The sequence below is a fragment of the Ovis aries genome, chromosome 7, assembly GCF_016772045.2.
Source record: "Ovis aries strain OAR_USU_Benz2616 breed Rambouillet chromosome 7, ARS-UI_Ramb_v3.0, whole genome shotgun sequence".
Taxonomy (NCBI): domain Eukaryota; kingdom Metazoa; phylum Chordata; class Mammalia; order Artiodactyla; family Bovidae; genus Ovis; species Ovis aries.
Genome location: NC_056060.1, coordinates 36,486,343 through 36,512,514, shown reverse-complemented (window position 1 = coordinate 36,512,514; position 26,172 = coordinate 36,486,343). Strand labels below are relative to the sequence as shown.

The 26,172-nt window shown below is 37.8% G+C and overlaps 1 protein-coding gene across 1 annotated transcript in view; it reads left to right on the top strand.

The window, feature by feature from the left end:
* Positions 1–26,172, top strand: part of UBR1 (ubiquitin protein ligase E3 component n-recognin 1) — a 162,977-nt gene that overhangs the window by 54,425 nt on the left and 82,380 nt on the right. Inside the window, exons 11-19 of the mRNA XM_004010489.6 lie at positions 10,836–10,934; positions 11,803–11,960; positions 17,226–17,325; positions 17,848–17,976; positions 20,894–21,074; positions 23,528–23,589; positions 23,861–23,971; positions 24,913–24,978; positions 25,264–25,365. Coding sequence (XP_004010538.1) covers positions 10,836–10,934; positions 11,803–11,960; positions 17,226–17,325; positions 17,848–17,976; positions 20,894–21,074; positions 23,528–23,589; positions 23,861–23,971; positions 24,913–24,978; positions 25,264–25,365 — 1,008 coding nt within the window. The remainder of the gene's footprint in view (positions 1–10,835; positions 10,935–11,802; positions 11,961–17,225; positions 17,326–17,847; positions 17,977–20,893; positions 21,075–23,527; positions 23,590–23,860; positions 23,972–24,912; positions 24,979–25,263; positions 25,366–26,172) is intronic.

The following is a 26,172-nucleotide window of genomic DNA, read 5'->3' as shown; positions in this document are numbered from 1 at the left end:
GGTGCTCCTATATTGGGTGCATATATATTTATAATTGTTATGTCTTCTTCTTGGATTGATCCTTTGATCATTATGTAGTGGCCTTCTTTGTCTCTTTTCACAGCCTTTGTTTTAAAGTCTATTTTATTGGATATGAGTATTGCCACTCGTGCTTTCTTTTGGTCTCTATTTGCATGGTATATCTTTTTCCAGCCCTTCACTTTCGGTCTGTATGTGTCCCTTGTTTTGAGGTGGGTCTCTTGTAAGCAGCATATAGAGGGTCTTGTTTTTGTATCCATTCGGCCACTCTGCCTTTTGGTTGGGGTGTTCAACCCATTTACGTTTAAGGTAATTATTGATAAGTATGATCCCATTAGCATTTACTTTATTGTTTTGGGTTCGGGTTTACACACCCTTTTTGTGTTTCCTGTCTAGAGAATATCCTTTAGAATTTGTTGGAGAGCTGGTTTGGTGGTGCTGAATTCTCTCAGCTTTTGCTTGTCTGTAAAGCTTTTGATTTCTCCTTCGTATTTGAATGAGATCCTTGCTGGGTACAGTAATCTGGGCTGTAGGTTATTGTCTTTCATCACTTTAAGTATGTCTTGCCATTCTTTCCTGGCCTGAAGAGTTTCTATTGAAAGATCAGCTGTTATCCTTATGGGAATCCCCTTGTGTGTTATTTGTTGTTTTTCCCTTGCTGCTTTTAATATTTGTTCTTTGTGTTTGATCTTTGTTAATTTGATTAATATGTGTCTTGGGGTGTTTCGCCTTGGGTTTATCCTATTTGGAACTCTCTGTGTTTCTTGGACTTGGGTGATTATTTCCTTCCCCATTGTAGGGAAGTTTTCAACTATTATCTCCTCAAGGATTTTCTCATGGTCTTTCTTTTTGTCTTCTTCTGGGACTCCTATAATTCAAATGTTGGAGCATTTCATATTGTCCTGGAGGTCTCTGAGATTGTCCTCATTTCTTTTAATTCGTTTTTCTTGTTTCCTCTCTGATTTATTTATTTCTACCATTCTATCTTCTATTTCACTAATCCTATCTTCTGCCTCCGTTATTCTACTGTTTGTTGCCTCCAGAGTGTTTCTGATCTCATTTATTGCGTTATTCATTATATATTGACTCTTTTTTATTTCTTCTAGGTCCTTGTTAAACCTTTCTTGCATCTTCTCAATCCTTGTCTCTAGGCTATTTATCTGTGGTTCCATTTTGTTTTCAAGATTTTGGATCATTTTCACTATCAATATTTGGAATTCTTTCTCAGGTAGATTCGCTACCTCTTCCTCTTTTGTTTGGTTTGGTGGGCAACTCTCCTGTTCCTTTACCTGCTGAGTATTCCTCTGTCTCTTCATCTTGGTTATATTGCTGCGTTTGGGGTAGCCTTTTTATATGCTGGTAATTTGTGGAGTTCTCTTTATTATGGAGCTTCCTCACTGTGGGTGGGGTTGTATCAGTGGCTTGTCAAGGTTTCCTGGTTAGGAAGGCTTGTGTTGGAGTTCTGGTGGGTGGAGCTGGATTTCTGCTCTCTGGAGTGCAGTGGAGTGACCAGTAATGGGTTATGAGACATCAAAGGTTTTGGAATAACTTTGAGCTGCCTGTATAGTGAAGCTCAGGGGAGTGTTCCTGTGTTGCTGGAGAATTTGCGTGGTATTTCTTGTTCTGGAACTTGTTGGCCCTTGGGTGGAGCTTGGTTTCAGTGTAGGTATGGAGGCATTTGATGAGCTCCTGTTGCTTAATGTTCCCTGAATTCAAGAGTTCTCTAATGTTTTCAGGCTTTGGATTTCAGCCTGCTGCTTCTGGTTTTCAGTTTTATTTTTACAGTAACCTCTAGACTTCTCCATCTATACATCACGGATGATAAAACATCTAGGTTAAAGATGAAAAGTTTCTCCACATTGAGGGACACTCAGAGAGGTTCACTGAGTTACAAGGAGAAGAGAAGAGGGAGGGGGTAGTTAGAGGTGACTGGAATGAGATGCGGTGAGATCAAAAGAGGAGCGAGCAAGCTAGCCAGTAGTCACTTCCTTATGTGCGCTCTATAGTCTGGACCGCCCTGAGGTATTTACAGAGTTATACAGGGTAGAGGAGAGGGAGGAAATAGACAGAGGTGACCAGGAGGATAAGAGAGAGGAATGAGAAGGAGAGAGACAAATCCTGTCAGTAACCAGTTCCTTAGGTATTCTCCACCGTCTGTAACACACAGAGATTCACAGAGTTGGATAGAGAAGAGATGGGGGAGAAAAGAGACAGAGGCCACCTGGTGGAGAAAAAGGAGAGTCCAAAGGAGGAGAGAGTGGTCAAGCCACTAATCTCGCTCTCAGGTAAACTTGGGTAGTGAAGTTTGGGTTTTTAAATGTACAAAATTGACAACAAAAACCAAAGAGCAAAGATTAAAAATCTAGAGTAGAGGTTGGATTTTCAAAAATACAATATTAAAGAAAAGAAGCAGAAGTAAAAGGGAAGAAAGAAAGGAAAAAAAAAAGAGTAAATTTTTAAAAAAGCAGGAATTATTAAAAAAAACAAAAACAAAAAACACCAACAACCACCCAAAGACTATATGTGGTGTTTGCCTTAAAAAAAAAAAAAGGGTCTTTTTCTTTTTTTTTAAATAGTAATAGTAGGTTATAGAAATAAAAATTAGAGGAGAAATAAAAGACTTAACAATTTAAAAAAAAGTTAGAAAAAAAAAAGGAATGAATTTAAAAATAGTAAATATATTTCTGGCCCTTCTCTCATGTTGTGGGCAGTGTGGGGTCACTTCCAAGGTGGTTCCTTCTGTTTAACTTCTGTTTGCTGGTTTTTTAGGCTCACTAGTTCAGTCGCGCTGTGGGGAGGGGGGATGCTGCAAACAAATAGCACTGTCGTGTGCACACAGTGTCTCAGCCCCGCTTGACCTGTCCCTTCTCGCTGCGCACAAACCGCTCCGGCTCTACGATGCTCAGCCGGGAACCATCTGAGACCAGCCCTAGGCTGTGTGCACTTCCCCGATCTAAGCCGCTCAGGTTCGGCGCTCAGGTAGCCCCCAGAGGCACAGATGCGGTTGGGACTGCGTTTTGTGCCCTTCGCAGGTCCGAGTAGCTCAGGAGTTTGGCGAGCGCGATCGCTGCGACTTGTCACCTTTTCTGCCTCTGCTGCTCAGTTTTCTGGGTGGACCGCTGGTGCCCCTTGACAGATGGTGACTGTCCAGCACCCCCAGAAGTCTTAGCAAAGAAGCCTTCTTGCAGTTAGGTAAGTAAAGTCTCTCCGGGTCTGCAATTGCTCCTTTCCAGCCTTTAAGGCTCTGGCTGCCTGTCCCCGGCGGGGGATGGTCTGCAGCCGGCTTATTCCGTTCCGTCCTTCGTTCTGTGCTCGGTCCTGGCGGTGTTTTATGTTCGAGCTTTTCGCGTGGTAGCTATCCCACAGTCTGGTTTGCTAGCCCAAGTTAGATCGTTCTGGTTGCGCGTGGGGTGTTCCTGCATGATTCTTACAAAGCACTGCAGCCCGTGCCTCCTGCGCTTCCCTGCCCTGCCCCCACTTGCTTGTGGCGGATGCAGGCGTCTGTGCTGCTTTTCCGCTAGGGGAGTTACTGTTGGGCTTGTAATCTGTTGATTTTAATTATTTATTTATTTTTCCCTTCCTGTTATGTTGCCCTCTGTGTTTCCAAGGCTCGCCACAGACTCGGCAGGGAGAGTGTTTCCTGGTGTTTGGAAACCTCTCTTCTTAAAATTCCCTTCCTGGGACGGGCTTCCCTTCCTGGGTCGGAGCTCCCTCCCCACCTCCTTTGTCTCCTTTTTCGTCTTTTATATTTTATCCTACCTGTTTTTGAAGACAATGGTCTGCTTTTCTGGTTGCCTGATGTCCTCTGCCAGCCTACAGAAGTTGTTTTGTGGAGTTTGCTCGGCGTTGAAATGTTCTTTTGAGGAATTTGTGAGGGAGAAAGTGGTCTTCCCGTCCTATTCCTCCGCCATCTTTGATTCTCTCCGATTTCTGTGTATTAATTTTATATCCCGCAACTTTACTATATTCATTGATTAGCTCTAGTAATTTTCTGGTGGTGTCTTTAGAGTTTTCTATGTAGAGGATCATGCCATCTACCAACAGTGAGAGTTTTACTTCTTCTTTTCCAATTTGGGTTCCTTTTATTTCTTTTTCTGCTCTGATTGCTGTGGCTAAAACTTCCAAAACTATATTGAATAGTAGAGGTGAGAGTGGGCACCCTTGTCTTGTTCCTGATTTTAGGGGAAATGCTTTCAGTTTTTCACCATTAAGGGTAATGTTTGCTGTGGGTTTATCATACATGGCTTTTATTATGTTGAGGTATATGCCTTCTGTGCCTGCTTTCTGGAGAGTTTTTATCATAAATGGGTGTTTGATTTTGTCAAAGGCTTTCTCTGCATCTGTTGAGATAATCATATGGTTTTTATCTTTCAATTTGTTCATGTGTCATATGACATTGATTGATTTGCAGATATTGAAGAATCCTTGCATCCTTGGGATAAAGCCCACTTGGTCATGATGTACGATCTTTTTAATAGGTTGTTGGATTCTGTTTGCTAGAATTTTGTTGAGAATGTTTGCATCTATGTTTATCATGAGATTGGCGTATAGTTTTCTTTTTTTGTGGCATCGTTGGTTTTGGTATTAGGGTGATGGTGGCCTCATAGAATGCGTTTGGAAATTTACCTTTCTGCTGCAATTTTCTGAAAGAGTTTGAGTAGGATAGGTGTTAGCTCTTCTCTAAATTTTTGGTAGAATTCAGCTGTGAAGCCATCTGGTCCTGGACTTTTGTTTGTTGGAAGATTTTTTATTACAGTTTCGATTTCAATGCTTGTGATAAATCTGTTAAGATTTTCTGTTTCTTCCTGGTTCAGTTTTGGAAGGTTATACTTTTCTAAGAATTCATCTGTTTCTTCCAAGTATTCCATTTTATTGGCATATAGTTGCTGATAGTAGTCTCTTATGATCCTTTGTATTTCTGTGTTGTCTGTTGTGATTTCTTCATTTTCATTTCTAATTTTGTTGATTTGATTCATCTCCCTTTTTTTTCTTGAGTTAGGTAATGGTTTGTCTATTTTATTTTATTTATCATCTCAAAGAACCAGCTTTTAGTTTTGTTTTTTTACTGTAGTCTCTATTGTTTCATTTTCATTTATTTCTGCTCTAATTTTTATGATTTCTTTCCTTCTACTAACCCTGGGGTTCTTCGTTTCTTCTTTTCCTAGTTGCTTTAGGTGTAAAGTTACATTATTTATTTATTTTTTCTCTTGTTTTCTGGAGGTTAGCTTGTGTTGCTATGAACCTTCCACTCAGCACTGCTTTTACTGAATCTCATAGGTTTTAGGTTGTTGTGTTTTCATTTTCATTCATTTCGATGCATATTTTGATTTCCTTTTTCTTCCGTGATTCAGAAGCATGTTTTTTAGCCTCCATATGTTGTACTTTAATAGCTTTTTCCCTGTAGTTGAAATCTAATCTTACTGCATTGTGATTAGAAAAGATGCTTGAAATGATTTCAGTTTTCTTGAATTTACCAAGGCTAGATTTATGGCCCAGGATGTGTTCTGTCCTGCAGAATGTTCCATGTGCACTTGAGAAAATGGTGAACGTCATTGTTTTGGGGTAAATGTCCTATAGATATCAATTAGGTCTAACCAGTTCATTGTATCATTAAAAGTTTGTGTTTCCTCACTAATTTTCTGTTTGGTTGAGCTATCCATAGGTGTGAGTAGGGTATTAAAGTCTCTCACTATTATTGTGTGACTGTTAATTTCCTCCTTCATACTTGTTAGCATTTGCCTTATGTATTGAGGTGTTCCTATGTTTGGTGCATTTATATTTATAATTATTATATCTTCTTGGATTGATCCTTTGATCATTATGTAAAGTCCTTCTTTGTCCCTTTTCACAGTCTTTATTTCGAAGTCTATTTTATCTGATATGAGTATTGTTATTCCTGCTTTCTTTTGGTCTACATTTGCATGAAATATCTTTTGCCAGCTCTTCACTTTCAGTCTGTATGTGTCCCTTGGCTTGACGTGGGTCTCTTGTAGACAGCATATATAGGGGTCTTATTTTTGTATCCATCCAGCCAGTCTGTCTTTTCAACCCATTTACATTTAAGGTAATTATTGATAGGTATGATCCCGTTGCCATTTACTTTGTTGTTTTGGGTTTGAGTTTATAAACCTTTTCTGTGTTTCCTCTCTAGAGAAGATCCTATAGCATTTGTTGATGAGCTGGTTTGGTGGTGTAAATTCTCCCAGCTTTTGCTTGTCTGTAAAGCTTTTGATTTCTCCTTCATATTTGAATGAGATCCTTGCTGGTTATAGTAATCTGGCTTGTAGGTTTTTCTCTTTCAGCACTGTAAGTATGTCCTGCCTTTCCCTTCTGGCCTGAAGAGTTTCTGTTGAAGGATCAGCTGTTATCCTTATGGGGATCCCTTTGTGTGTTATTTATTGCTTTTCCCTTGCTGCTTTTGATATTTGCTCTTCATTAGTTTGATTAATATGTGTCTTGGGGTGTTTTTCCTTGGGTTTATCCTGTTTGCAACTCTCTGGGTTTCTTGGACTTGGGTGTCTATTTTCTTCCCCATTTTAGGGAAGTTTTCAACTATTATCTCCTCAGGTATTTTCTCATGCCTTGACTTTTTGTCTTGTTCTTCTGGGACACCTGTTATTCGAATGTTGGGGTGTTTAACATTGTCCCAGAGGTCTCCGAGGTTGTCCCCATTTCTTTCTATTCTTTTTTCTTTTTTCCTCTCTGCTTCATTTATTTCCACCATTCTGTCTTCCACCTTACTTATCCTATCTTCTGCCTCAGTTATTCTACTGTTGGTTCCCTCCAGAGTGTTTTTGATCTCATTTATTGCATTATTCATTACTGATTGACTCTTTATTTCTTATAGGTCCTTGTTAAACATTTCTTGCATCTTCTCAATCCTTGTCTCTAGTCTATTTATCTGTAACTCCATTTTGTTTTCAAGATTTTGGATCAGCTGTATTATCATTATTCTGAATTCTTTTTCAGGTAGACTCCATATCTCCTCCTCTTTTGTTTGGTTTAGTGAGCATTTATCATGTTCCCCTACCTGCTGAATATTTCTGTCTTTTCATTTTGTTTCTATTGCTGTGTTTGGGGTGCCCTTTCTGTAGGCTGGAAGTTTGTGTTTCCTCTTTATTGTGGAGCCTGCTTCCTGTGGGTGGGATTGGACTAGTGGCTTGTCAAGGTTTCCTGGTTAAGGGAGCTTGCATCTGTGTTCTGGCGGATGGAGCTGTATCTCTTCTCTCTGGAGTGCAGTGAAGTGTCCAGTAGTGAGTTTGGAGGTGTCTATGAGTTTGACATGGCTTTGGACAACTTGTCTTTTAATGTTCAGGGTTGTGCTCCTGCTTTGCTGGAGAATTAGCATATTATGTCTTGCCCTGGAACTTGTCCCTTGGGTGGAGCTTGGTTTCAGTGTAGGTATGGAGGCTTTTGAGTGAGCTCTTGTCTATTAATATTCCCTGGAATCAGGAGTTCTCTGATGTTCTCAAGTTTTAGAGCTAAGCCACCTGCCTCTGGCTTTCTGCCCTTCTCTTACAGTAGCCTCAAGACTTCTCCATCCATACAGTACAGATGAGAAAATACCTAGGTTAATGGTGAAGCAATTCTCCACAGCAGCGGACACCCAGAGAGATTCACAGAGTTACATAGAGAAGAGAAGAGGGAGGAGGGAGATAGAGGTGACCAGGAGGAGAAGAGGGGCAGTCAAAAGGGGAGAGACCAGTCTAGCCAGTAATCAGTTCCCTAAGTGTTCTCCACAGCCCAGAACACCCCGAGAGATTCACAGAGTTAAGTCAAGAAGAGAAGGGGGAGGGAGGAGATAGAGATGACCTGGGGGAAGAAAGGGAGATTCAAAAGGGGAGAGAGCAATCAAGCCAGTAATCACACCCCTGAGTGAAAATGAATACTGAAGATTAGATTCTTAAAGGTACAAAATTGATAACAAATACCAAAAAGCAGAGATTAAAAATCTAGAGTAGAGGTTAGACTTTCAAAAAAAACAATATTGGAAATACAAAACAAAATCAATCACAAAAATTATAAAATATATATATGTGAAATTTGCTTTAAAAATAGGGTCTTTTTTTCTGCAACATAATAATAGGTTATAAAAATGAAAATTAAAGGAGTAATAAAGAGGTTAAAGTTTAAAAAAATGAAAAAGTGATAATAGTAAAAATATATCTAGGAATTTCTCTGAAGCTGTTGTGGGCAGTGTGGGGTCGGTTTAGTTTCAGATAGTTCCTTGTTCCAGCTTGTACTTGTTCTCAAGGTCTATAGGCCCCTCCAGTGCTTAGTCAGTGTTAACTACAGGGGTTTAATCTGTTGCGCCTGTTACTTCCAGAGCTGTTCCCTCTTCTTTATTTTGGCTTCCTCTGTTTGCAAGTCTCTTCAGTGTCTAATTTCTGCCCTGACACAAGGGGCCGAAGGTGGTCACTTATTTAGGCCTACTTGTTCAGTTGTGTTGTGGGGAGGGAGGGACACTGCAAGCAAATATTGCTGGCGTGTGAGGGGAGTGCTCGCAGTGTATGGACCACACTGAGTTTGCCCCAGCTCACGGCAGCATGTGCTTCCTGAGTCCACACTGCTCAGGCTCCAGGGTGCTCTGCAGGGGCACTGTCCAAAGCAGGCCCTGCAGTTTGTGCACATCCCAGGTCTCAGCTGCTCAGGTTTTCAGGTACTCCGCAGGGCACAGACTCGGTTGGGCATGCATTTTGTACCCTTCCCAGGTCTGAGCAGCTCAGGCCACCAGGTGTTTGGCAGATGCACTGTCCCAGGTGGGCCATGCATCTTAATCACCTCCCCAGTCCCAGCCACGTGGTTTCCCAGGTACCCTGCATGTCTCTTCTGGTGAGCTGATCTCAGGCTGCGACCCTCCTGGCAGATATCAACCATCCAGGATCCCAGGAAGACATGGTTAGCAACTGGAAGCCTGCTCACAGTTTAGTGGAGGATGCCATCTCTGGGACCAAGATTGGAGCAGCCACTTGCCTTCCAACTCTGGCTGTCACTCACCTGCTTCTCTGCCTCCAACAGAGGGGAGAGAGCAGAGGGCTGTACACAGCCGGCTAGCTCTCCTTTGGTATTGTCTCAGTCCTTTGTTCTGTGAGCAACACAGGCTGTGCTTTAAAGCCTTTTGTGGGAAAGTTCTCTTTTTCTTTTTTCCCCCTCTCTGGCTATCCCACACTTTGGGTTGCTGTCTCACGTTAGCTCCCTCAGATTGTCCTCAGGGCATTCAGGCCCAGTCCTTACCCTAAGCACCGATTATGCAGCCTACCCCTCCCTGTCCAGCCCCTGCTGGCTGGTGGCAAACGCAAGCGTTTGGGCTACTTTTCCACTGGCAGTTGTGTTTAGGTGAGTATTCTGTGGGTTTTGTGGTTTTTTTTTTTCTTTTTTTCTCCTGGTTATGTTGCCCACTGAAATTGCGAAACTCCCCACAGACCCACCTGAGAGAGGGTTTCCTACTGTTTGGAAACTTTTCCTCAGTCACAACTCCCTCCCCAGGACCAGTGTCTGTCCCTAACTCTTTTGCGTCTCCCTTTGTCTTTTATGTTTTGTCCTATCTTCTTGCAAGGAGAATGAGCTGCCTTTCTGGGTACTTGGTGTCTTCCGCCAGTGTTCAGAAATTGTTTTGTGGAAGCTGCTCAGCATTCAAATGATCTTTTGATGAATTTGTGGGAGGAAAAGTGTCCTAGTTCTCCTGTTCCTCCGCCTTCTTAGGACTGCTTCTATAGCTTTTTAATGTTGTTTTGTTGATCTATTGTATATCCCTTACATTGTTGTATTTTCTTGTGTGTCTCTCAAGTTAAATTAGTTAGAACATGTACTTCTTTAAATCTTCTACTTTGTCTTATACAGAGGTATGCAAGAAATACTTGTTAGTTTATTCTGATTTTGAGTTGCACAAAATTCTGCAAAACTTAGGTCAGAGGTAGAATCAGAATGGAATTGGAAGCAGAATGTGAAATAATGGTTATCACAGGTAAATGATACTGTGGGATAAGATACTTGCACTTCCTGGATTTTATAATTAGATTGATAAAAGCAGCTAAGATATTTGGTTTCTTGAAAGGTGATGACAACTCAAATTATCAACTCTATTCTTCAAAAACTCTTTAGAGGTAGAATAAAGGACCATGTATGTGATCTGAAATGAATTTTTTCTTTATACAACAGCAGTTTACCCTCCTTAGGATTACCTGTTAAACTTCGTGTGAATTCTAATGGATGGGATAAAATATGTAGGTCAAGGATCTAATACTGTGCTTACATATAATAGCTGCTTGAGGCATGACTGGATGTATTATTGTTTTTGTTCTCGCAAGATATCAGGGTTGATTTTCATCTGGTATGCATTAGTATGGATAAGAAGTTATGCATAGCCAGCATCCATTCTGTTTAAGGCTGGATTGAATCTGATGATTGATTTTCTGGGTCATATCAGTTTTTAAATACATTTAATATAGTCCCTGCTGTATTTCATTGGGAAGAAAATCTGCTAAAGATTGCCCCAGATTCTGTTTGGATAAAGGATACATTACACCTTTGCAGTGCTCTGTGATTTTTACCTCTGTGTGTATGTATGTGTGTTTTGTTTTTTAAAAATCATTATTTCTTACTATACTAGATTGGATAGCTGAATTATTATTCAATCTTTTGTTACTTGCTGTTTTAGTAAATTTTTGTTGACTGTACTATCTCCCTTTAGTAAATAGGTATTACAATACTTGCCATCTTATACATAGAAATAAATATAGCAGCTGTTAAAATTGGGATTTTAAAAGTTTTCAGTAGTCATTTATAATTGCTTCTCTACTTATTGTTGTATCTTTCAGTATTACAAGCAGCTCCAGAAAGACTATATCAGTGATGATCATGACAGAAGTATCTCTATAACTGCACTCTCAGTTCAGATGTTTACTGTTCCTACTTTGGTATGTATTAATTAGTCTTGACAATTTTTAAAAGTAACATTTGTTTTGTTTTTAAAGAATTTTATTTAATGTTGAATTAAAACAATTTCTGAGTCACTGTGTTCTATTCCACTTGGAAAATTGAATAATTCTTCAGTGGTATCAGCATGTGAATACTTTAATGGTTCCCAAGGTCTAGGTAACTCGTGGAGTGGGAGTGGTGGCTCTGAGTTGGTTTGAAAGTCCTCATCTCTGCAGGGGAACACCAGAGCTGGTTTCTTGGTGTCTAGAGTAACTTAGGAGCAGTGCCTTATTAACACCTTTACTCTTACTGTTGTTGGGAGTGAGAGGAGAGCCTAAGATACAGCAAAACTGGGGGAGAGTGTGACTGTCAGGCATTTGCAGGAGATGGTGCTGCAAAGCATGGGAGGAGAGTGAAGGATTCTGCTTCCTTTTTGTACTACTACCATTGCTGTTTCTTATGGACAGTTTGGTTTCTACTTTCTCTTTTCAAAGCCCAGAGAAAAGGATATGAAAGAGAAATTGAATTGTGAGTGAGGGGGAAATGTCAGAATACATAATGTATATGATAGAAGCCTGAAGTATATGTGTTTGTTCTACTTCGCTCACTGTATAATTAATAGTGGTAAACATTCATGTCAGTAACATGTGTGATGGGCTTGGGGTGTTCAGACAGGTTTTTTCCAGTTCCTGAGAAGTAGAGAACTTTTAGAAAATAATTTCTCAGAATTGCTATTCTGTGAGAATAAGGACTGTGTTTGATGCTCAGCAAACATTTATTCAAAATGACTTACCAACCAAATGGATAGATAAAATCCATACTATAATGAGTTTATACTAATGACAATATTCTTGACATATTCTACAGGCTCGACATCTTATTGAAGAGCAGAATGTTATCTCTGTCATTACTGAAACTCTCCTGGAAGTTTTGCCTGAGTATTTGGATAGGAACAATAAATTCAACTTCCAGGGTTATAGCCAAGACAAATTGGGAAGAGTATATGCAGTAATTTGTGATCTAAAGTAAGTTGTTCAAGTCAAAAGGTGAGGGTACCTATTAAACACAGTTGGATTTATTCTATCCTATAAATAAACGTCTGATCTTTTTGGTTATCTAGTGATGACGAGTACAAAGAACTGTGACTGTCATGTCAGTAAATCTCTTAAGTGAAGGCTTCTTATAGAGTTAAAATCAGGTCAATAAAGAAGGTACTGAGGAAGGGCCTCTCATAGGATGTAGGGTCTTTGGGGATCATTAAATAAATCTCCATTGTAGTCACCATGTCTTCCACTCACTTCCACTCATGCATTTTGCTTCTGCCCCTCTTGCATAGTCTCTTTGTGGTTAGTTTCAAAGGATCTTGTTGATGTGAATATTTTTAATTCCCTTTTTCCTAGATATGATCAAGTTATATATGTTCATCCAAGGTTTCTTAAGACATTCTCTCTGAAGAGAATAGAGTTTCCTTTTAAACTGAAGTTGAAATCACATGATAGATCATATTTGGGATCATTGAACCTAAAAGGAAATAAATTTCTATTTTTTTAAAATAGATGGTGACTACTGTAAGGATTATGCTATATAAAGGATTCAATAAATCATAAACTTCAAAAAATTATTTTGAGAACATATTGACAAAATATGTTTCATTTACTTTGCTGTTTAAAAAAAGAGCTCTGAGATATATATGATTATTTATTCTTGTCCCTTGGGGAATAAAATCACTCTAATTTTTTCCATTTCCTCTAGTGACCATGTAAGGTATAAAGGGATACAAACAAGTTTCCAAACCAACCTAGAAATAGTTTAATTAGAAAAATACATTTGACAAAATTTCTGAAACTATTCATTGGATCCTTGGTAATACTGAGAAAAATGCTTCCAGACCTTTTCCAATTCCTCAGTTTCTAAACATGATTATAACATTCATTCTTTAAAGTTCCTTAAATTATTATGTTATCATATCTTCAGTACAAGTTGAGATGGCAATGAGTTCAGTAGTGAATTACCATTTAGCTAGTGTGATTTGCAAATTATGCATAATTTATATCACACAAAACAAACAAAAAATATACAAAAACTCCAAATAGCAGTACTTAATGCTTAGTGTTAAATTACTCTATTTGTCATTCCTTTGGTCTGCTGTGTAGGAAAAATCTCTTTACTGTACTTCTCATTACTCTGAAGTATTCTTATAACAGAGTTATTTTTCTATCCAGAGAAGTAGTGCATAATCACTCATTATTTTACCATATTTTATTTTATTTTGTGGATCTCTGACTATAATTATTCTCTGCAGTAAATAATTTAGAGTTACTTCAACTCTTTGCGACCCCATAGACTATAGCCTGCCAGACTTCCCTGTCCATGGAGTTCTCCAGGCTAGAATACTAGAGTGGGTTGCCATTTCCTCCTCCAGGCTGCATCTCCTTGTCCCCTGCATTAGCAGGTGGAATTCTTTCACTGTTGTACCACCTGGGAGGCCTACCCCTGTGGTAAACCTTTAGGGTCCTTGGTTGGGAAGGTAATTTTAAAGTTTTCCCACTCTTCTAATGCTCACAACTTCTTTTCTACATCCTTATATAAATAGACATATCTCTAATGACAAGGAGAAGGGAAAATTAATGTCTTTTGAGGACTTATTTAATTCCCTCTCACAAGGGTCCTGTGTTATTTATTAGTAACCATTGTGTGTTGAGGAGCTTTACTTATTTTACTTCATTTTATTCTTGCAATGTTCTCATAAGGCAGGTGATATAATCTTTATTTGTAGATTATAATTAATTGCATAAGGTCATAAAGCTAGTAAGTGGCAGGATTTGACCCTAGCACTATTTGTCTGTAATGCTCATGTTCCTTTCACTACATCAAGTAGCCTCACAGACTATATAAACAGCAGTAAAGCCTTCTCTGAAACCTGGCCTAAAACAGCAATCAGATATGCCCTTCATTTTACAAGTAATTATTGATCCCCACTTCTCAGTCTCTCATTGTAGAAATTTTGTAGTCATTCTTATTATTTCCCCATAGCCTTATTCATTCACTACTTCTTGAAACCCTTCTAAGTCAGAAATAGCCACAAATACTTTTAACGCCTTTTAGTTGTTTCTTTTCTTCTTTACTCTTTCTTTTCTTCCTGTCTCTTGCATCTTCTTTACTTCCTAGGTCTCCTACAGGAGTCAGGCATAAACTATGTGAAGTCACTAGAAACATAAATTCTTCTCTCTAGATCTCTAGTGCTTCTCAAATATTAATATGACTGCAGATCATTGTGGGAGCTTGTTAAAACACAGACTGAGTAGATCTGACTAGAACCCAAGATTCTGCATTTCTAAAGATTTACTTGATGCTGATACTTCTGGTGTGTGAACCAACCTTTTGAGGAGCACTGTATATCACGATGGTGTGATCACTCACCTAGAGCCAGACATTCTGGAATGGGAAGTCAGGTGGACCTTAGAAAGCATCACTACGAACAAAGCTAGTGGAGGTGATGGAATTCCAGTTAAGCTATTTCAAATCCTGGAAGGTGATGCTGTGAAAGTGTTGCACTCAATATGCCAGCACATTTGGAAAACTCAGCAGTGGCCACAGGACTGGAAAAGGTCAGTTTTCATTCCAATCTCAAAGAAAGGCAATGCCAAAGAATGCTCAAACTACCACACAATTGCACTCATCTCACACACTAGTAAAGTAATGCTCAAAATTCTCCAAGTCAGGCTTCAGCAATAAGTGAAACCGTGAACTTCCAGATGTTCAAGCTGGTTTTTGAAAACACAGAAGAACCAGAGAGATGATTCGCTGGATCATGGAAAAGGCAAGAAGAGTTCCAGAAAAACATCTATTTCTGCTTTATTGACTATGCCAAAGCCTTTGACTGTGTGGATCACAATAAACTGTGGAAAATTCTAAAAGAGATGGGAATACCAGATCACCTGACCTGCCTCTTGAGAAATCTGTATGCAGGTCAGGAAGCAACAGTTAGAACTGGACATGGAACAACCGACTTGTTCCAAATAGGAAAAGGAGTATGTCAAGGCAGTATATTGTCACCCTGCTTATTTAGCTTCTATGCAGAGTACATCATGAGAAATGCTGGGCTGGAAGAAGCACAAGCTAGAATCAGGATTGCCAGGAGAAATATCAAGAACCTCAGATATGCAGATGACACCACCCTTATGGCAGAAAGTGAAGAGGAACTAAAAAGCCTCTTGATGAAAGTGAAAGTGGAGAGTGAAAAAGTTGGCTTAAAGCTCAACATTCAGAAAACGAAGATCATGGCATCTGATCCCATTACTTCATGGGAAATAGATGGGGAAACATTGGAAACAGTGTCAGACTTTATTTTGGGGGGCTCCAAAATCACTGCAGATGGTGACTACAGCCATGAAATTAAAAGACGCTTACTCCTTGGAAGAAAAGTTATGACCAACCTAGACAGCATATTCAAAAGCAGAGACATTACTTTGCCAACCAAGGTCCGTCTAGTCAAGGCTATGGATTTTCCAGTGGTCATGTATGGATGTGAGAGCTGGACTGTGAAGGAGGCTGAGTGCTGAAGAATTGATGCTTTTGAAGTGTGGTGTTGGAGAAGACTCTTGAGAGTCCCTTGGACTGCAAGGAGATCCAACCAGTCCATTCTGAAGGAGATCAGCCCTGGGATTTCTTTTGGAAGGAATGATGCTAAAGCTGAAACTCCAGTACTTTGGCCACCTCATGTGAAGAGTTGACTTATTGGAAAAGACTCTGATGCTGGGAGAGATTGGGGGCAGGAGGAGAAGGGGTCGACAGAGGATGAGATGGCTGGATGGCATCACTGACTCTATGGACATGAGTCTGAGTGGACTCCGGGAGTTGGTGACGGACAGGGAGGCCTGGCATGTTGCGATTCATGGGGTCGCAAAGAGTCGGACACGACTGAGCAACTGAACTGAACTGTGCTCTAGAAAACAGCCAATCTTTGATGCCATTTATTCATTGTGATAGAATTTAAACTTTAGTCTTTTTTTACTTTTACTTTAAAGGAAAAGTTTAGAATGTAATTAACATACTTTAAAGTTATTTCTTTGATAAAGTCCAGATGATTGTATTTTAACTTTGGACATATTAATGAATATTTAAAGAAAGGGAAAAATTAAGCTGTAATCCTTATTATCTTTACAAATAAAACTTAGTTTTTCCTCCATCTTTTTGCCTTGTCTTTTATGTTCTGCATTACTTCCTTTGTGTCGTTTTTTGGGGAGCTTAATTTTGGATTACAGTGTCCAGCATACATATCTGTTTTTTCCCTCTACACTGTGAACCTCAAGGGTTGGGTATCTCATCTGTGTTTCTGTTTCTGATACCTTTGTGTAATAGGAATTGATTTGGGTTGACTGAGTGCAAAATCATTTCATCAATTATTAATTATTCCTTCCTGAGAAGTTATTTCATGGTAAACCTTGTTCCCATTGGACGTGAAACCAGTCATTTTCTTTGCAGCCTAAAGAAGTACTGTTCTTATCAATTGTAGGCTACATTGGGTCTGTTTATCTTTTGAAACAAATATATTCTGATATGTAAGCCAGGATGACATAGGTGTTTATATCCTTCTTCTGGATCAGGGCAAAGAATGCCTGGAGGTAGGAAGTCTTTTATAAATTTCCTGACCCACCAGCAGTAGTTTATCTATGGTACTGAAATCAGATAACAGGATTGAATGGCTCTGGTAACCAGTACCAGATATTCACACCAAGTTACAAATCTCTAGTCATACTGAGCAGCAGCAATAAAGGTATTGAACCCTCAGGCCAAACTACTATATGCGTTGCAATTTTTCTGTAATTCTTATGACTACATGCTTTAGGGGTAAAAGCGTGTCATTTTAATGAATAAGATTAGTTGTTAACTTACAGAATATACTGAAACAGTTTGCACAGACAACAGACATCCTGCACAGGTAGTTTTAACATGTATTTTGAGACTGAGGGGATTTCATCTGGTCCTTTGGGTAAAGGATATGAATGCTTCTAGAAAATTTGTATTGTGATTGTCCATCTGTGACCAGCTAGTTTCCTTCTAGGTTCACTTAATCAGCCTAATTTTTGAGTGGAGAAGTCAGGCTTTAGCCTTGACATCTGCCTCTGGTAGAGCATTCACATTTTGCTGGCATAATTCTAGTGCTGCCTAGAATTGTAAGAAATTAGAATACATAATTTTGATGAATCAACATTGTGTATAGCCCTGAGAACCTTAAAATTATCTCAAAATAGGAAAGTGAAATGTTTCTTTGTCTCTTGAAATATTAGATATATCCTGATCAGCAAGCCCACAGTATGGACAGAAAGATTAAGAATGCAGTTCCTTGAAGGCTTTCGATCTTTTTTGAAGATTCTTACCTGTATGCAGGTATGATAGTTCTTCTGTACATCAGTAAGATAAATTTATTTTAAAAATTTAATCCCAATTTTTCATGTTTTGTTTTGAGCAAATTATGGTTTTGAGAAAGAATAATTGTAGTAAAGTAAAAGTAAAATTTAAACACTGCCTCACTGATCCTGCTTTCATAGACCTTAGTTAACTGCTAGTGTTACTATTAATGTTTATTAATGTATAGTATGTGATAACTGTTGTAAATATCTTCACGCCTTATTTCTTTTGAGCCTCATAGCAATCTTATGAGGTAGTTACTATTATTATCCCCATTTTACATACAAGGGAATCATAGCTTAGAAATAATTTGACCAGGATCATACAGCTAGAGAGTGACAAGAGTAAGAGTTTGAATCCATGCATTCTGACTTAGATAGCCATGTTTAAAAAAAATACTTAAGCATACGTGAGTATGAACCTTGATAATTTTATATTTTGCCAATGGAGGAGCAAAGAAAGAGGGCCCATGTATGTATGTTAATTACTCTTTTCTTATAGGGAATGGAAGAAATCAGAAGGCAAGTTGGGCAACACATAGAAGTAGATCCTGACTGGGAGGCTGCCATTGCTATACAGATGCAGTTGAAGAATATTTTACTAATGTTCCAAGAATGGTGTGCTTGTGATGTAAGTAAAGCTTGTTAGGAGGATCAGTGCCTTTTTAAGTGTTCTAATGGTTAATATTAATAGCACAGTTTTATGTTGCAACTTCCTTGATGTAAAGTTTTATTACTTCTGATATTTTCTTATATATTTGAATCATCTTATTAAATTTGTAGTTTTTTACACTTAGAAAATGTGCTCCATGGCATTCCATTTACTGTTGGGAAGAGTGGAATTTAAAAATTACAACACACACTAATCAATTAATAAATTAATTAAATTTATTTCCTTGGACATGAATATTAATAATATGAAAATTAGGATTAGACCTTTAAATAATCCAACAGTGGAAGTGGGTGGCTATTTATTCAATCAAGAGTCTTGTGTGCATTCAACCACTAAAAATATTACTCTTAAAATATAGAACTAATGTTTTTCCTTAAGCAATAATTTTAGACCATAACCCTCTTTATTTATTTATTTTTTTCCTCATGCTGGAAACTTTTTTTTTTTATGCTATCATACTGGTTTGTTTTTTTTTTACTTTACAATACTGTATTGGTTTTGCCATACATCAACATGAATCCGCCATGGGTGTACACGTGTTCCCAATCCTGAACCCCCCTCCCACCTCCCTCCCCATACCATCTCTCTGGTAGACCATAACCCTCTTTAAACACATAATCCTAATCAGATTCCCTTTTGAGAAGATGACCTCATTTATTTCTGCTCTAAGAAAATTAACATTATCTCAAATTTTTTCATCTTCTCCAGTTTTTCTGTACCACTCACTATAGTCTATTCACTGAGTTTCTGCATATATCTTCACTATTGGTCTCTTTCTTTTTACCTCTTTCTTGAAGTGTTGTCTCTACCTAGGCTCTTGGTCTCAATCTATGTTACTTCTTCCTGGAGTTTCCTTCCTCTGGTATTTCCCACTCTTTCATTCATCTGCCTCAAACACCAGGACTGTCCTTAAAAACAATGAGACTAAAAGACCCCTTGTCACTGCTACTTCATAAACTGTTTTCGGTCTTCCTTTTTTCCTTTTCTGTTGCACCACCAGCAGTTGGTCACAGGTTCAGAGTGGCAGCTACACTCACAGACACAATAGACTTCAATCGAACGCAGTAGCTGTATAGAACAGTAAGGACAGGAAATATTGTCCAGTTGTCTGTCACAGCACATGTTTTTTGGCTCTCCTCACCTTTGTGGAGGGCATGGTTAATCACTGGAGATGAGGTCAGTGTGTAGTGTTCATCTTTTCACCTGCAGATGTCTACATTTACTATCATCTGAAGTCATCTACATATGCTGTTACCACTCTTTAGCTTCTAAAACTGCTTTAGAGCCAGGCTTCTGTCCTTAGGAATTAATAGGAACTGTCTCTTGAAAAAATTTCAAAGGATCTATTTAGTAACCAAATTCAGGTCTTTTCCCTCTTCCTTAAATACCTGTAGCATTGTGTTCTTTTGAGAATCTTAATCATTTTGAAATTCTCTTTCCCTCTGATTTTCACAAGCCTTCTTATCCTGATATTTCTATTATTGATTACCCATTTCAATCAGTGATTGCCTTTTCCCCCTCAGTTCTTTCTGCCTAGTAAACGAGACATTCCCCAATATTTTCTTCTCTTTCTTACAGATCTTTTATTTCTCCCACCTCAGTTAAAACTTCATAACTTTCCCAAGCTATAGTATCACTTGTGTTTGTGTGTTGCACATGACTGCTTAGATCCTAATTTCTATTTCAAACTCAATATTAGTAAATTGATTTGTCATCATTTCATTCTATTTCCAGCTTGCATTTTCTCTTCTTGACTTTCTTGTTCTGTTCATGACACCATGATTCATGCATTCATCCATATAGGAAATCTGAGAGCTACTGTGTTCTGTGTATTAGATGTTAACAGACCTTTGAGGGAAAAAAATGTTTTGTGTTCAGGGAAGATTGAAAAATGTTAGGGTGAACAAAATCAAACATTTTTTTAAACCACTGAACTTCTCAAACCTTTTGATAAATCAGTGGGTTAATCAATCATTTCTAAGAGGAATAGTCCCAAAATTTAACTATAGAATTCTTTTGTAAAAATAAAATCCATGTGAGAAATGCTCTTAAAAAGTGACCTTTGACTCATCTCCTTCCCATACTCACCCAGATTTGAGTCTTCCTCCTTCTAAATTTGTTTTATAATCCTAACGTATTTCCTGTAAGTTTATTCTTTTTTGCCATGACTGGCCCCACCCTTGTTGAGTCCCTTATCACCTTACACTTAACTTAGTAGTGAAACTTTCTGTTGGTTTCCTTGTCTCCTAACATTGCCCCTTCCAATCCATCATCTTCAGTGACACCCACTAATTCTTCTTGAAACAATAAGTTGACTACATTATTACATATCAGATACTCTTCGAGTCTATTCAGATTCACATGGCTGTGCCAAGGCGTGTTTCCAGTTTACTGGCTCATTAATTCTATCCATAAGCCTCTGATTTATCCAGATTTTATTCTTTTCCACTCCCTGAACAGGAATTGTACTTCCCCTTATTTCTGTTTGTTTTTTCTGTATCTCTGCTTACATTGCTACCATCTCTCCATCTTCTCCCCATGCTTAAGCTGCATATTCTTTCAGACCCCACTCAAAAGCTATGTTTACAAATGTGTGTTCCCAGTTGTTTGTGATTTTTTTTCTTTTTTTGCCCTATTAGAGTTATTAGTTTATACCACTTCCATGGCTTACAATTTTTTACTTTGATTGTGTATCTGTATCTGTCTGACTGTCTTAATGTTTCCTACAGGTTTGCAGATCCTGTTGAGGTAGCTCTAATAACACATAGAACAATTTTGTGCTTGTATTTATTTAATAGTAAATTTTTATTAAATGATATATTAATAATAAAGTAGGTAACTTATCAGTTTATTTGCATTCTTACTTTCCTTTTAGGAAGAACTCTTACTAGTGGCTTATAAAGAATGTCACAAAGCTGTGATGAGGTGCAGTACAGGTTTCAAATCTAGTAGCAAAACAGTAATACAATTGTGTGGTCATACTTTGGAAACTAAGTCCTACAAAGTATCTGAAGATCTTGTAAGCATACATCTGCCACTGTCTAGGACTCTTGCTGGTGAGTGTTTATTTGGTTCTTGCGTGTTTGTATTAGCTTTGTTTTCTGTAGATAGTCATATTAGAATCAGTACTGCTTTTGTGAGCACATACGTAGGTCAGATACTACAGTTAAGAACTGTCACTGTCCTTCAAAGAGCTGTGACCAGACATGTCAGGGTGTTTGTTTACCTGGATCTTTTGTTATCTGGGTCAGCTCATGGATCCTCATAGTATATACTTTAGGACCAACTTGGTAACTTATTGCCTATCCAAGCATATAGGAAAATCTTGTTGCAGTTTTTTCACCTTCTTCTCTGTCTGATTGCACCAGTGTGTTGACTCTGTCACTATTCCTTTCACCACTGAAAGAAAGAAATCATAGATTTTCTTCAATCATCCTTTAATTTGCTTTTCCATGTAAATTGGCCCTGTCAGTTTTTTTTTCTTTTAACAACTTTGTAGAAGTGTTTGTATTTATATTTCTGTGGTAAAGTATACATAAAATTTACCATTTTAATCATGCTTAAGTATATAGTTCAGTGGTGTTAAGTATATTCACATTGTTGTACAACCATCACCACCATCCACATCCAAAATTTTTTCATCTTCCCAATCTGAAATTTTGTACCCATTCAACATAGCTTCTCATTCCTTGTTCACTACAGAGATTTTCTGTCTCTATGACTTGACTATAGGTATCTCATATAAGTGAAATCATACTTGTATCCTTTTATAACTGGCTTATTTCACTTAGCATAATGTTCTCAAAGTTCATCTATGTTGTGATGTGTGTAAGATTTCCTTCACCTTTAAGGCTGGATAATATTCCATAGTGGGCTTCCCTGGTAGCTCAACTGGTAAAGAATCCACTTGCAATGCAGGAGACCCCAGTTCCTGGGTCAGGAAGCTCCCCTGGAGAAGGGATAAGCTACCCACTCCAGTATTCTTGGGCTTCCCTATGGCTCAACTGGTAAAGAATGCGCCTGCAATGCAGGAGACCTAGGTTCAATCCCTGGGTCGGGAAGATCCCCTGGAGGAGGACATGGCAACCCATTCCAATATTCTTGCCTGCAGAATCCCCATGGACAGAGGAGCCTGGCGGGCTACAGTCCATGGCATCTCAAAGAGTCGAACATGACTGAGCAACTAAGCACAGCACAATATTCTGTAGTATGCATACCACATTCTGTTTATCTATTCATCTTCCAGTAGATGCTTAGATTGCTTACAACTTTTGACTGTTGTTGAATAATGTTGCCATGAACACAAGTCTCCAAATATACATTTGAATCCTTGTTTTCAGTTCTGGAGTTATACACCCATAGAGTGGTATTGCCAGATCATAACATAATTCTAGGTTTTAATTTTTTGAGGAGCCACCATACTGTTTTTGATGGCAGCTGCGCCATTTTACATTCCCAACAACAGTGCACAAGGATTCCAGTTTCTTTACATCCTCATCAACATTTGTTATTTTTTCTTTTAAATAACCATCCTAATGAGTGTGAACTGGTATCTCCTGTGGTTTTGATTTGCATTTTCTTAAAGGTTAGTGATATTGAGCATTGTTTCTGTGCTTACTGGCCATATGTATTTCTTCTTTGGAGAAATGTCTGATCAAGTCCATTGTCTGTTTTTTAATCAGATTTTATTGTTGAGTTATTGGAATTCTTTGTATATTCTGGATATTAACTACTTATGAGGTATATGATTTCCTGATATTTTCTTCCATTCTGTGGGTTGCCTTTTCACTCTGTTGTTCGTGTCCTTTGATGCACAAAAGTTTTTAATTTGGTATAGTCTAATTTATTTTTCCTTTGATTCGCTATGTTTTTGATGTCCTATCCAAGAAATTACTATCAAATCCAATGTTGCAAAGTCTTTTTCCTATGTTATTTTCTAAGAGTTTTATAGATTTAGCATCTGTGTTCAGATGGCTGATATCATTTTTAGGTAATTTTTGTGTGTGGTATAATTGACATGTGATTTTATGTCACTTCTATTTTTACAAAAAGAAATACATAGATTAGTTATTATTTCTTTTTGTTTTATTGAGGTATAGTTGATTTACAATGCTGTGTTTAATTTCTGTTGGACAATAAAATGACTAAGTTATATATATATACACACACACATATTCTTTTTTCATAATGGTTTATCACAGGATATTTAATACAATTCCCTGTGCTATACAGTTTTTATTTCTTCTGGTACTTGGTTTGTGAGGAAAATCATTTCTTAGGAAGAAGCATAGTATTTATATATATAAAAATAATACAGTGTAGGATCTTAAATATGTTAGTAATACTGTGTTTCATAATTAGAAATCAAAACTTTGCATTCTGAGGCATCATATCTAAGCTCAGTTAATGTATATTTAAATTTCACAAGTTTTCAAACTTGATGAATTAACTGGGAAACAAATCAACTGGGTTTATTGCTTTCTCATCTTTTTCATTTTATAACTTTTAGGTCTTCATGTGCGTTTGAGCAGGCTGGGTGCTGTTTCAAGACTGCATGAATTTGTGCCTTTTGTAAGTGACTATTAAATTCTGACTTGCTTATATTCTATTTCTAAATACCTCTTGGTTGAGTCGGAAGAAAAAGATATTTTGAAATCTACCTGAATAATTCCCAGTTAATAATTTTATGTCTGTGTCATAGAACATTGAAACCTGAATCATGGTGACTTGGAGTCCTCTCGTTCAAGCCCTTCCATTTTACAGATGAGAAAATGGAGCGATGTATAGTGCCATAGCATCCAAACCTCTGAGAAATATTGAAATTGATCTCACTCTGTTTCAGGAGGATTTTCAAGTAGAGGTACTGGTTGAATATCCTTTGCGTTGTCTGGTATTGGTTGCCCAAGTTGTTGCTGAGATGTGGCGAAGAAATGGGCTCTCTCTCATTAGCCAGGTATGGCAAGGTGTAGTATTCATATTGTGTGTTCATTTTCTGCTTGCTTTTTCCTTTATTAATAAATATTTTACTTTGTATCCCTGGATTCTGCTCAGTATTTTTGTTTTCTAGCTCTTTTGTAAACTCAAGGAAGTTCTAGTGACCATGTGGACGTTTTCCTTAATCCTGTTAAGCAGATAGGTCAGGTGAAAGCCGGTAGTACCACCAGAATCTTTCCCACTAATATATATCTTGTCTGAAGATTACCTTACTTGGGAACTGTAAACTTCTTACCACCAGTCTTAATTGAATGGCGTCTTACAATTTTGCCCTCTGTTTTAGAGTAAATAAGAAGTGCTTTTCCTGAAAGATGGGGAAACGAATTGTAAAGATACTGCTTGGGAGAAAAATGGCATTGATTGATTGTAGGAATTTGGTTTACTTTTATTGAAGTGGGTGTTTTAAACTTAGTATGCTTTTCTCTGCTCAGTCATGTCCGACTCTGTGACTCCATGGGCTATAGCCCGCCAGACTCTGTCCATGGAATTTCCCAGGCAAGAATGCTGGAGTGGGTTGCCATTTCCTCCTCCAGGGGATCTTCCCGACCCAGGGATCGAACCTGGGTCTCCTGCATTGCAAGCAGATTCTTTACTGTTAAGCTACAGAGGAAATTCTCGCAATTGAACTTGGTGGGGGAGTCAATTATTTTGTTACACATGTTGAGAATAATAACTAGTATAGAGCATTTTAAACTCTGAAGTATTTTCATGCCATATTTTCTCACATCATCCTCCCAAATCCCTTAAAATGATTCATAAATTTACAGCTTCTTTTTTCTCTGCTACAAAGTAGTTCTTGGGGTTTCTAGTTTAGTAAAAATTTAAAGAATAGGTTTTGCTGAGAATTTTGTTTGAAATAAAATGATTCTTTTAGCTTCTGTTCTACCTTCTATTTCATAGGTGTTTTATTACCAAGATGTTAAGTGCAGAGAAGAAATGTATGATAAAGATATCATTATGCTTCAGGTACCTATTTAAATTTGTTCTGATATGTGTCATAACCTTCCTTCCTATATTCCTTGTAGTAGGAGAAGATATTATAATGTAATAACCTTTTTATAACTTATTATTGTATTATACTTTTATCTACTTAAGTATTTCTCACTGTTGAGATGAATATAGAATCATAGAAGCAGAAGGGACTGCTACATTATCTTCTGCAGATTTACCTTATTCTTATAGCCCTACTACTATAGACAAAATGTTTCTCCATTTAATACATAGAACTATGGGACTTGATTTCTTTCACAGATTGGTGCATCTCTAATGGATCCCAACAAGTTCTTATTACTGGTACTTCACAGGTATGAACTTGCTGATGCTTTTAACAAGACCATATCCATAAAAGACCAGGTAAGTGATAGAAACTGATATGTAAATTAATCCAAAGAAAATTTTATTGTTAACTATTTTAATCACATATAAGATTATTTATTTATATATGTATATCTCCAAACACCACACACATACATAAAACATACATCTACTTCTGCATGTACACACATATATTCTTTTCACTCTATAAGAATTACAATGTACATGGATGCAGAATCCCGACCTACTAGTCAGTATATATAAGGGACTTAAACATCTGTGGATTTTGGTATCTGCAAGGGTCCTGGAGTAATCCCCTGAAGATACTGAGTGATGACTGTATATAGATTAACAAAAAGGAGAAGAAAATCACATGAAACTGCCTCTTAGGAATGATCACTTTTAAAGTTTTGGTGTCGTTTGTTTTTAAAGCAAAAATTGAGTCTTTCATATGTGCTATTTTGCAATTTGCTTCCTGTGCTTAGTGAAATATTGTGATAGGTTTTTTTTCTTGGCATTAAAGAAGTATATAACTGCATCATCTTTTTTAACATAATTTTTAATGGCTGTGTAATATTGCACTTTATGATTGCATTATACTTTAGTCTCATATTGCTGAAGGGGTTTCTTGATTTTTTTTGCTCTTATAAACATCTCTGCACCTCAAGGTTTAAATGCTTGCCTACTTATTTTGTTAAAATAAATTCTTAGGAGTAGATTTGCTGGAGAATGCAGCATAACCTTTCTTCCGTTTCTTGAATAGATATTGTCAAACTGACTCTCTCTAGCAGTATATACATCTGTAATGGCACTGGTATTTTGTTGATCTAATATATGAAAGATGGT